General features: G+C 34.9%; 1 protein-coding gene across 1 annotated transcript; it reads left to right on the top strand.

The window, feature by feature from the left end:
* Window positions 1-5,622: 5,622 nt before the first annotated feature.
* Window positions 5,623-11,423, top strand: LOC132102194 (menin-like). Its single transcript, XM_059507239.1, has 10 exons — window positions 5,623-5,810; window positions 6,714-7,185; window positions 7,290-7,498; window positions 8,082-8,210; window positions 8,412-8,452; window positions 8,571-8,658; window positions 8,747-8,883; window positions 9,830-9,968; window positions 10,065-10,238; window positions 10,321-11,423. The coding sequence occupies exons 2-10, from the start codon at window positions 6,750-6,752 to the stop codon at window positions 10,819-10,821; spliced, it is 1,854 nt and encodes a 617-aa protein (XP_059363222.1). The 5' UTR covers window positions 5,623-5,810; window positions 6,714-6,749; the 3' UTR covers window positions 10,822-11,423.
* The last annotated feature ends 217 nt before the right edge of the window (window positions 11,424-11,640 follow it).

Genomic DNA, 11,640 nt, shown 5'->3' with positions numbered 1-11,640 from the left:
ATAAAGACCGCATCACGTTTTGTAAACAAATACCTGTAAGTGTTTGTTATACATGTTCAGACATTAAAGTAATCATCGTAATAATATATAATAGTAATAACATAATATCACCCTGAATCGCCACAGATTTTGTCGCCGCCGCGAATATCCAAACACTTGTTATTAACCCTGAAAGCTACGGAGTTTGGATTAGGTTGAATCTATCCTCGCCTACTTAACATATGTTACTTTATGGAACAAGATTATGTAATGCTTTCGCATTCTGTGCATTCGTCTGGAGCTAATCAGTTGCTGTTGTTTTTACCATTTCAGTAAACGGTGGGTCAGCATTTAATTTATAGTGCAAGAGCGCACTCTTTTGGCGCCCTCTCATGCCTTTTTTCCTTGTTATGATAGTGAAGAAAGGTAGCCTAGAAATCTAGACGCACCCTAGCGGCAGCAAAATGTATTTCGCAGCCTAGAGTACATCTTGATGTAAGTCTGGCTGGCCAGGCTAGAAGAAAGGCCTAGATTAGACTTCATTTCACCGACAAAATGATTGATTTTTTTTAAAGGGATGGCGGACATCAGTATGAATACAGTATTAGATGCCGAAGTTAGATTAGAAGTCCGAAGTCTGGGCCCACCTAGACTAATTTTAATATTAGAAACAGCATTAGTTAGATTCCACATATGTATTTTAAAGCTACGATTCCCACGATTCTGAAAACAACACAGACAACCAAACAAAATATGTAATTTACTTGAGTTTCTGACAAAATGTTTTATTAGGCTAATGTTTTAGTATAAGTTATAGTGTTCCTGGAGCTCAATTGGTAGAGCATGGGGTTCGATTCCCCGGGAACACATAGGTAAAAGTTTATTTGTGTGAATGCACTGTAAGTCGCTTTGGATGAAAGCGTCTGCTAAATGCATACATTTAATTTTTAAATTTAAATTTAATTGTAAATGGGTCTATTTAAAATGTTTATTATTTTAAACGAATTCATACTTATGTAAAAAAAAAATAATAATAAAAAAAGTTTAAACAAATGAAGATAAATGAAGACTTGTTTCGTTTTGAATCTCTTGAACTAATGATTCAGACTTCAAATACACAACAGTCACTGTTCGCCACCTACTGGCATAATGTAACATCATAATGTAACATAGCCTACTGTTTACAATCATTATTAGCAGCGTATCAAACCATTATCATTATTGCAGCGTTATTATTATTTAAACTTTTAGCTACTTTCGTTATTATTTAATGTTTGCAACACAGAAATGTATAGCCTGCTGTGTAGTCTGAGAAGCAGTTTCAAACGCAGCTCTCTCTCGATCAAAATCAGGTTTATTATTCCGATGTGATTTCAGAGGTTTAATAGACATAGGCTACCGTCATTTAGGAATAAGATCGCGTGTGTTTCAATCGAGATCGCAATCTTTTAATAATTAAACGTGCATTATACATATGAGCCTTATAGCCTATGTATTTTTCTAGCACATTTTATATTTGTACCAGGTCTCAGAAGTAACCCGTCCCCATACAGGCATATTGTTTTCATAGTTTGACAGATATCGTGATGTATCATTATAGGATTGCCTAGCAATAAATCAATTATTGCAGAATTGTTGCTTCTTGAGCCATGTATCATATCATATCATATCGAATCATGAGGTACCCTGTGGTTCCCACCCCTAGTTCTTAAGTGGTTTAAGAAAGATGACTGTTTTTCAGTTGTAACCAAATATTCATAAACATGATTTTTCAAAGCTTTCTTAGCGTCCACTAATTAAGCACACCTTACCTAGCCAATTAAGTGATACTTAATTAGGCATCGCATACTAAAAACCTCCAAGCAGGTGGGTTGAGGCAAATTGGTGCTAAACTCTGCAGGACACCAGCCCTCCGGGACTGATTTTGGAGACCCCTGCACTATATGAATTAAAGTATTTATGTGTACCAAAAGCACATCTGTCTGCTTGACTGTATGTCTGTCTGTCTGTCTGTCTGTATATCTGTATGTTTGAATATCTTTAAAAAAAATTGCTGGAAATGAGAGGATAATTTTTAGAAATAAAAAGGAAGACAGCATAATATCTTGTCTTAGAATTGGACACACTGCACTTAATCAATCATTAATAGGAAAACATGAGTCTGGACTTTGCATTAAATGTTATCTTCCTGAAACAGTTGAATATATTTTAATAAAATGTAAAGTAACGAAAAAATAAAATAACAAAAGATTACAACTCACAGAAGCACTTCATATAGGACTTAATCAGATCTCACTTCAGAAATTGTTCAATAAAGATGCAACTATAGACATAATTCACATACTATTTAAGTATCTCAAAGATACAGAGTTAATGAACAGGATTTAAAGAATTATTATTATTTAGCATTTTTTAGTTTTCCATTACAGTTTTTCTCAGTCGCTTTAGTACATTTCTTGAATCATCCTTGACATTTGCAAAACAGTAGTGCATTTCTCAAAACAACTCGTACAAAGAGCAAAACACCATGGATTACTGGCTAAAGCCAGTCTCTTGCATGCTCAAAATCCTTAGTTCATCTCTCAAAAATAAATATCTGTGTCAATGAACATGTCAGTGCCATCGAATGACAAGTCCTTGTGTCATCGTTTACGGATAAGAAAACGGAAAATTGCTTAGTCATGTTGTCAATATAACAGAGTACTCTGGAGAGATGTTCTGATGTAAACTATGGCAACATTTTGGATGGCAGTTACTGTATTGAACAGTATGCAATATGCTTATGTATGCCATATATCCATTTAAAAAGTACAAATTTACAAATTACTGTATGTGGGGTATTGATTGAAAGAGACTGGATAGAATTCCCAGTTACACTTTTACTAGTGGTCTGGCCAAAAAAAAAACCTTTACAATGTCATTGGGATATAGAAAAGAAAAAAGAAGTATGGGCACAAAGATGAAAATAAGTCAATTGTCAGAATTTGTAACTCTTGTGTTGTCCTCTGTCTATACAGTATAAACTTTCCAACTAAAGATTCATGAGATGAACCTTTGAGCTATTTCAGAGAAATGGTTTATCATTGGTTTATCATCTACATTCTCCTCATTAGTAAATATTCACTTGCACAATTCATGCCAAATTGACAAAAAGTCTAATAATAATGTGTAAAAAAAAAAAAAAAAAAAAAAAAAAAGTGTGCTTGGCAGTTTATGACAACTAGATTACAGTTTTTTACAGACGCTAGGACACGTTTCTCAATACTTAGGTCACTTTTGCAAAACTCTTCACACAGTTCTCCTAACCAGCTTTTAGCTTGGCAAAGCAGTTCATTTCACATTCAAAATGCACTACAACTACCAAAACACTTTATTCAGGTCTCAAATCAACTCATTCTTCCAGAACACTAGCAAAGGTTGACAGCTGACAGACACAGTTTGTCACCCACAAAGCAATGACCTAAAAAACACTAACATGTAGCATTATACAATGTTTTCTTGTGTAAAACAAGGACACATCTCTGTTTATAATTCACTGCAATATATGTTACTGGAATGAATCGGACATGATGCAGAATTTGTCAATATTTTATGTCGTTTAATTATTTTTTATTTTTTTGCACTGAGTAATTCCAAAATAGAAGAAATTGTATACACACCATCCACTGATACAGATACAATAGTAATGATAATCTACTAATTGTCCAATTGTTATTATAGCATTTAATTTTAAGATTTAAAATATATTTCATTCAAATATTACTGTAGAAATGTAGCAAATTGCTGTCTTATTCAGTTTTGTATTATGTTATTGTTTTGAACATAAGTTTAACAGTTTTGAAAACAGTATGTAAGCATGTGCAAATTGACTTGTACGTACAAAGAGTTTTGGCAGTTGTTGTGTCTGAGTGAGAAAATAATTCATGAAATTTGAGAGATGTAGTCATTGAATGCATTTTGTGCCAAAGCAATGATAATCGATCCTCAGTTTAGCCCAAATAGACTTCTGTTGTGCTCACTGTGTGAAGAGTTTTGCAAAAGTGACCTAAGTATTGAGAAATGTGTCCTAGCGTCTGTAAAAAACTGTAACCATTTTGCATTTAATGACTTATACGATGAACTAAAGACCCGATGTTTTGGGGGGTAAGACTATTGCACAGAAAACTATATAATAAATTTTGAGCAACATGACATTAGCAACTGATAATGTAGGAAACAACAGAGAATTATACATAATCATTTGCATTTGCAACTTGTTCAAAGAAATGAGAAACTGCTTTTTTGATGTGCACAAGTGATACAATGATGTGAGAATTGAACAGGTAGTTTTGAGAATTTCAATTCTGATCTGAGAAATGTACCAAAGCGACTGAGAAAAACTGTAAGCTTTCCAACTAAAGATTCATGAGATGAACCTTTGAGCTATTTCAGAAAAATGGTTTATCATTGGTTGATCTACATTATCTTCATTAGTGAAGATTCACTTGCACAATTCATGCCAAATTGACAAAAAGTCTAACAATGATGTGTAAAAAAAAAAAAAAAAAAGTGTGCTTGGCAGTTTATGACAACTAGATTAACCATTTTGCATTTAATGACTTATACAATGAACTAAAGACTAGATGTTTTGAGGGGTAAGACTATTGCACAGAAAACTGTATAATACATTTTGAGCAACATGACATTAGCAACTGATAATGTAGGAAACTGCAGATAAATGTGCATAATCAATTGCATGAATGTACAAAAGCAATCGCAACTTGTTCAAAAGAATGAGAAACTGGTTTTATGATGTGTATAAATGACTAGATGATGTGGAGGTTGTACAAGCAGTTTTGAGAATTTCATTTCTGATTTGAGAAATTCACCAAAGTGACTGAGAAAAACTGTAATAATGTGTAAAAATAAAAATAAAAAGTGTGCTTGGCAGTTTATGACAACTAGATTAACCATTTTGTATTTATTGACTTATACAATGAACTAAAGACTAGATGTTTTGAGGGGTAAGACTATTGCACAGAAAACTGTATAATACATTTTGAGCAACATGACATTAGCAACTGATAATGTAGGAAACCGCATAATCAATTGCTTGAATGTACAAAAGCAATCGCAACTTCTTCAAAAGAATGAGAAACTGGTTTTATGATGTGTATAAATGACTAGATGATGTGGAGGTTGTACAAGTAGTTTTGAGAATTTCATTTCTGATTTGAAATACACCAAAGTGACTGAGAAAAACTGTAATAGGAAAACATGAGTCTGGACTTTGCGTTAAATGTGATCTTCCTGCAACAGTTGAATATATTTTAATAAAATGTAAAGTAACGAAAAAATAAAATAAAAAAGCACTTAATTAATCAGATCTCACTTCAGAAACTGTAGACATAATTCACATACTATGTTAGTTTCTCAAAGATACAGAGTTAATGAACAGGATTTAAAGAATTATTATTCTTTTTTAGCCTTTTTTGTTTTTACCTAACATCAATGCTCCACACTCCATTCCAGTAGGTGGCGGTATATGCACCTAAAGCCTGATTTGCCAACGGCCATAAAAACGTCAAAGAAGAAGAAGAAGAAGAAGAAGAAGATGAAGAAGAAGAAGATGAAGAAGAAAACTACATTTCCCAAAATGCTTGTAGATAACAGGAAGCACTTTTTATTGCGCTAATATGATCACAATAGGAATAAGCAGTATTCAGTCGATGCAACGTTTGGACGTGCGGACACATTGTATACGTCTCAGGTATTTGTAGGAGCGTCTCTCTGTCTACTGCGCGGCAAAAGCAGGGGCAAAACAAAAGCATGTGGATATAATTTCAACAAAGGTACGTTATGTGGTAAGAATGAACCCTAGCGGCGTTTCATTGTCTAGAAAGTAAGGAGAGAACAATCTGTTCACTTAAAGCGGCCTTTAAGCCGGGAAACACTAGAAACGGATAATATTGTATAAGCTAACTAGCTGCAGCAGCATCATCACGCAGATGTCCGCCCAGACGCACATGAGATGAAGTTGCGTTGTTTTCCATGCTCAAATTTCATGCACTGTCTCCTTTTAGTTAACCATACTAAACCACAATTTAGCATACAATAATAATACTATATGGTTAACATATTAAACTAGCCTAATGTCATTTTCAGCTTGTATTTTGTGCAAGCTGTATTTTGCATTTTAAAAAAAGATAGAAAGAAATGGTCTTACACGTGTCCCTGGGAATTCCCCTAGATTATGGCCACTACTTGAAATAAAAATAAAAAATAATTAAAATTAACATAAATAAAACATAAATTGTTCATGCAGAACTAAGGTTTATTTTAAAGTGTTGTAGTATAGTACCAGAAATTAACTTTTTCCCCCTTATAGATATAGTCTAGTAAGCAAAGATTAGCCTATACACCTGCTCACACTATCATAAAATTATATAAATACATTCTAAGTATCTACAGAACACAGTGGGCTGAAATATGTTGATGAAAGCTTTTACTTGGACGTCAATTTCACTAAAAATTGTTGTGTGTGTATATATATATATATATATATATATATATATATATATATATATATATATATATATATATATATATATATAATATTGAGTGTTTATATATATAATATTTCGTGTTTATATATATTATTATTATTATTTTTTTTAATATATTTTTTGTGTATTTATTTATTAAGATTACACCATATTATTATTATAGTTATTCATGCATTCATATTTTTTAAGATTGAATCAGACTGGGATTGAACTCAACCACTAACCATGGGGATTCGGTCGGCTCAGAAGAAGCATTTCCCTCTTCGGGGCATCGATGGAGTGGTGCAGCTTTTCGAGTCTGAGCTTAGCAACCCAGAACCAGACCTGGCCCTGCTGTCCCTCGTGCTGGGTTTTGTAGAGCACTTCCTGGCTGTCAACAGAGTTGTTCCTGTCAATGTCCCAGGCGTTCGCTTTGAACCTCTTAATCCTGACTGCCTCGACTCTTGCTTCCCTACAGTAGAGCTGAATCTTATATCTGCTCTCTACGAACGCTTCACCGCCCAGATTCTTGGTGCTGTGGACCTGTCACAGTACCGCAAACCGGCTGGCGGTTCCAGCCGTGAGCTGGTGAAAAAGGTCTCAGATGTGATCTGGAACAGTCTTAGCCGGTCTTATTTCAAGGACAGGGCACATATTCAGTCCCTCTTCAGTCTTATCACAGGTAAAACTCCTGAAGTCTTTTGTATTTAGTGTATCTAATCAAATGGTAACATGTTGTCCAGGCAGACTCAAATAGCTTTTTTTTTTGCTCTTTGTTTCTGTAAGGCACAAAGCTGGACAGCTCAGGAGTTGCTTTTGCAGTGGTAGCTGCATGTCAGGTGTTGGGCCTGAAGGATGTTCATCTTGCTCTCTCAGAGGACCACGCCTGGGTGATCTTCGGCAAGGGTGGGGAAGAGACTGCAGAGGTCACATGGCATGGGAAGGGCAACGAAGACAGAAGAGGTCAGACTGTCAGTGCCGGAATCACTGAAAGGGTATTTAATATTCTATTATTCATGTTCACCATAACATATAAAAACACTGTTTATTCAAAAACACCATGCCTACACTAGCGTTCAATAGTTTTGGGTGAGAAGGAAAAAAAAGTATATTTCAGCAAGAATGCATTAAGACATTTATAATAAGATTTTTTTTATTTAAAATAAATGCTCTTATGAGATCTCTGTTCATCCAAGTATCCTGAAAAAATGTATCACAGATTCCAGAAAACTAAGCAGCACAACTGTTTTCAACATTGCTCATAATTATGTTACTTGAGCACCAAATTAAAATAATTTGTGAAGGATCATGTGACACTGGAAGTTCAGCCTTTCCATCACAGTAATCAATTACATTTTAAAATGTATTAAAATATAAAAAGTTATTTTTAATTATACTACTAATAATAATAATTCACACATTAACTGTTTTACTGTAATCTCGGTGAGCATAAGAAAAACATGAATAAATCTTACAGACACTAAATTGTCGAATATTAGTGTAAATGTTAAACAATTCTTTAATTTTGGAATCGCATGTTCTTAATCTGTTCTTCATTTTATTTCATCATCTTCTTAGAGCTGGTTGTATCTTAAAGGCTCCTACATGAAATGCAACAGGAATATGGAGGTAGCGTTCATGGTTTGCGCCATCAATCCGTCTCTAGATCTGCACACTGACAGCACAGAGTTACTCCAGCTCCAGCAAGTATGTCAAATTTAATTTGTTTTAAACTTTCACCACATAATCCTTTTGTTTCCTGCATTGTATTATATTTCATCTCCATGTTATGTACTGTTAACTGTAATTACATTGGCATATACATTATTTAAAGCATAAGCATGCATATTTATCTTTCTATTGTCATTCAGATTCATGTTTTTAATGCATTTACTTTTTATCTTGCAGAGACTGTTATGGCTGCTTTATGATCGAGGGGATCTGGAGAGGTGTGACACACGTTTCTAATAAATCACAAATACAGAGCAGGGATGTAACTCATATGATTGATTATTGTATCTTTGAGTCTTTCTGAATGTTTTTTCTCTTGTATTGGGTGTTTTGAAGGTATCCTATGGCAATGGGCACTTTGGCAGACCTTGAAGATCAGGAACCAATGACTGGCAAGGAAAGCCCTCTCTCCATTCACCTCAAGGTATACGACTTTAGGTATATCAGAGTTATTTACAAGGTTGACGTTATTAAAGACCACTGATCTGTATTATTTTTTTTTTTAATTCCAGGCTGTCGAGTCGGCTAAAAAATACTACAACAACGAGCACATATACCCTTTCATGTATCTAGCAGGGTATCATTATAGGCACAGAAACGTCCAAGAGGCGTTAGGTTCCTGGTCAGAGGCTGCTTCAGTAATGCAAGAGTAAGTCAAGCACCATAGAAATCCGAATATTAAATGATAGTGAATTTTAAGTTGTGTCTGATGAAGTAATAATCCGACACAACTAAATAAATGTATCTCATATTTAATTTCACTTCAACAGCAGGGGGCAGTGTTTTATTTTTATTACGTTTTTTCATAAATTGTATTGCCAAATTTGTCTGTTTAAAACTTCTTAAATCTGAGTAAAGAGAAAGATTTATGTAAAATGGCTAAATGAATTTCTAAACTTAGAATGTGTCTATTACTGCTGCACAATCACGATTAGATGGCAATACGATAACTTCTCAAGCCTCTTGAATGCTTGTACCGAATGGAAAATGTGGCGTTTGCCAGCATTGTCTGTTTTGCCTCACGCTGTTTGTCTTTAGAAACATCATTCCTGTCTTACCCTTGGCCTTGTTCCCTGTCGTGAGAAACAATCTGTACTTTCCGCCCTCTAAACACAGTGCAGTGGACAGAGTACTAAAAATACTTTATTATAATGTCCTGAAGGATGTCTGCACATAGCATGTCTAGAACTACTGCTCACTCCCATCCACTTCCTTTTCCTGCTCTTCCTGTTTCGTCTTCCTTCATGACAACATTAGCTCCTGTCCTCTGTCCTTCTGATGTGTTTTAATTTTGTTTGTGTTGCTTTGAACTATTTGCTGCATTATAAACAATGTAATCATCAGAAAGCATTGTTGTATTTTATTTATTTATATATATATATATATATATATATATATATATATATATATATATATATACATACATATATACACATATACATATATACACATATACATATATACACATATACATATTATATATATATACATATTATATGTACATATTTTTTTTTATGGAATTTAATATTGCTTCATTCAAGTCAAGAATAAAATGCAATATTTAATTCCATAACTTGTTTTTTCTTGGTCTATAGTTACAACTACTGCAGAGAGGATGAAGAGATCTATAAGGAGTTTTTTGACATCGCTAATGATGTCATTCCCACCCTCCTTAAAGAGACAGCAGCTGGTGCTGAGAATGGTGGTGAAGGGGCTGATGAAACGGAAAAGGAGGTCTTGTTTAGTTTTGCATAAAAATTTTTTTTTTATTTAGAACAAAGTTGTAAACATTTTTTTCTCTTGTCCTCTATTCATGCGTTTACCTCAAAGGACCAGCCAAGACAAGTAGCTGCTTTGTCTGCCCTTCAGGACCCAGAATGCTTTGCTCACTTACTTCGGTTCTATGATGGTATTTGTAAATGGGAAGAAGGAAGTCCCACGCCAGTGCTTCATGTAGGCTGGGCCACCTACCTTGTTCAGTCCCTTAGTCGCTTTGATGCACAGGTAAAATCCCTCTGTTTTCTCTATTTGATGTTTTATCAAAAGGGGATTTATAACCACATTCTATATTTCCGCTCTTTCTCAGATCAGGCAAAAAGTGTCAATCATCACCAAAGATGCAGAACCAGTGGATGACGATGACCAATCCAGTGAAGACCTGCGTGAGGGGCGTAGACGGGTCCCGAGGCGAGAATCCAAGTTAGATGAACAAGCAGGACCATCATCTCCAAGTGCAACATTGCCTGCTCAAAATCCAGTGCCCAAAAAGGTGGGCGGAGAAGGTGGACGCAGACGTTCCTCTGCTGGCACTCGAGGTAAAGAGTCTGATGGAAAAAATGAACCCTCATCCCCAAGTCCCACACCTTCTCCTACCCAGCCACCCATAGTGCAGGGCGGTCCGGTGGTGGTTTTCCACAGTGAGAAGATGAAGGGTATGAAGGAGCTGCTCTCTGCGGCCAAGATCAACTCTAGTGCCATTAAACTGCAGCTCACGGCCCAGTCCCAAGTGCAGATGAAGAGACAGAAACCCACTCCTTCTGGAGATTACACCTTGTCCTTCATGAAACGCCCTCGCAAAACTCTTTAAAATTACTCGTTTCTAATGTTTTTTTTTTTTTTTTACTTGTTCACCTGGAGTGAAGTTAATTTGTTTATTTTCAGATTCACTCTTATCAAATGTTTTGATAAGCTGATGCTGAGTTGAATTAAAACCATTACAAGTTGGAGTCAGAAAATCTATCATGCACCAGCAATTATGCTTTTTGATTTTAATATAAAGTAATTTTATTGATTTGCCTTAATTTTATATCATTACAATAAGTTCTATTAGATAGAATCCAAATTACAACAAGCCAAAGTGATTATCTTTTGTTTTATCGGGATTTTAGAAAAGATGCTATTCTTTTTTTCAGCTAACATTTTGTCTGCGATACAGTGAACCTTTATTTGCTTCACAAGTCTAATGTGTTGAAAAAATGTTGGGATTTTCAGCCTGTATATGTAGGTCTTGCACTTGTTTTGTTATTGTCCACATAACTGCTGAATTTCATATGTGGTCTCAATGTTATAGTGTCATAGTATGTATCCTTTTGAAAAATGCAAAGTGCAGTGCTTCAGTTTAAAAAAGAAAAACTATTTTCTTGACGTGAAAGTGTATTTTCCTCTAAATAAACAACTTGAACAAAACAAGTGAGTGTTTTACTGCCATTTATTTACTGTCACCCATGTTGTGAAGGATTATTATATGTAAACAGTTGCAATGTAGTCGCCCATTGATGCTCTGCACATGCGCAATCGCAGTGAAGATGGGGGAGAAGTCCGCTCGTGTCTGCGAATCGGTTCTTTAGAATAGTTCATTTCAAAAAGCCCGTTCGAAAAGCATTTTTTTTAACAGGTGATTGTTTTA

The sequence above is a fragment of the Carassius carassius genome, chromosome 2, assembly GCF_963082965.1.
Source record: "Carassius carassius chromosome 2, fCarCar2.1, whole genome shotgun sequence".
Lineage (NCBI taxonomy): Eukaryota > Metazoa > Chordata > Actinopteri > Cypriniformes > Cyprinidae > Carassius > Carassius carassius.
This window is presented reverse-complemented; position numbering and strand designations above follow the sequence as displayed.

Coding starts and splice junctions, on each gene's coding strand:
- LOC132102194 (XM_059507239.1), top strand. CDS start 6,750: ATGGGGATTCGGTCGGCTCAGAAGAAGCATTTCCCTCTTCGGGGCATC. Junction 8,211..8,411: donor AGTTACTCCAGCTCCAGCAA/GTATGTCAAATT, acceptor TTTATCTTGCAG/AGACTGTTATGGCTGCTTTA. Junction 8,453..8,570: donor GATCGAGGGGATCTGGAGAG/GTGTGACACACG, acceptor GGTGTTTTGAAG/GTATCCTATGGCAATGGGCA.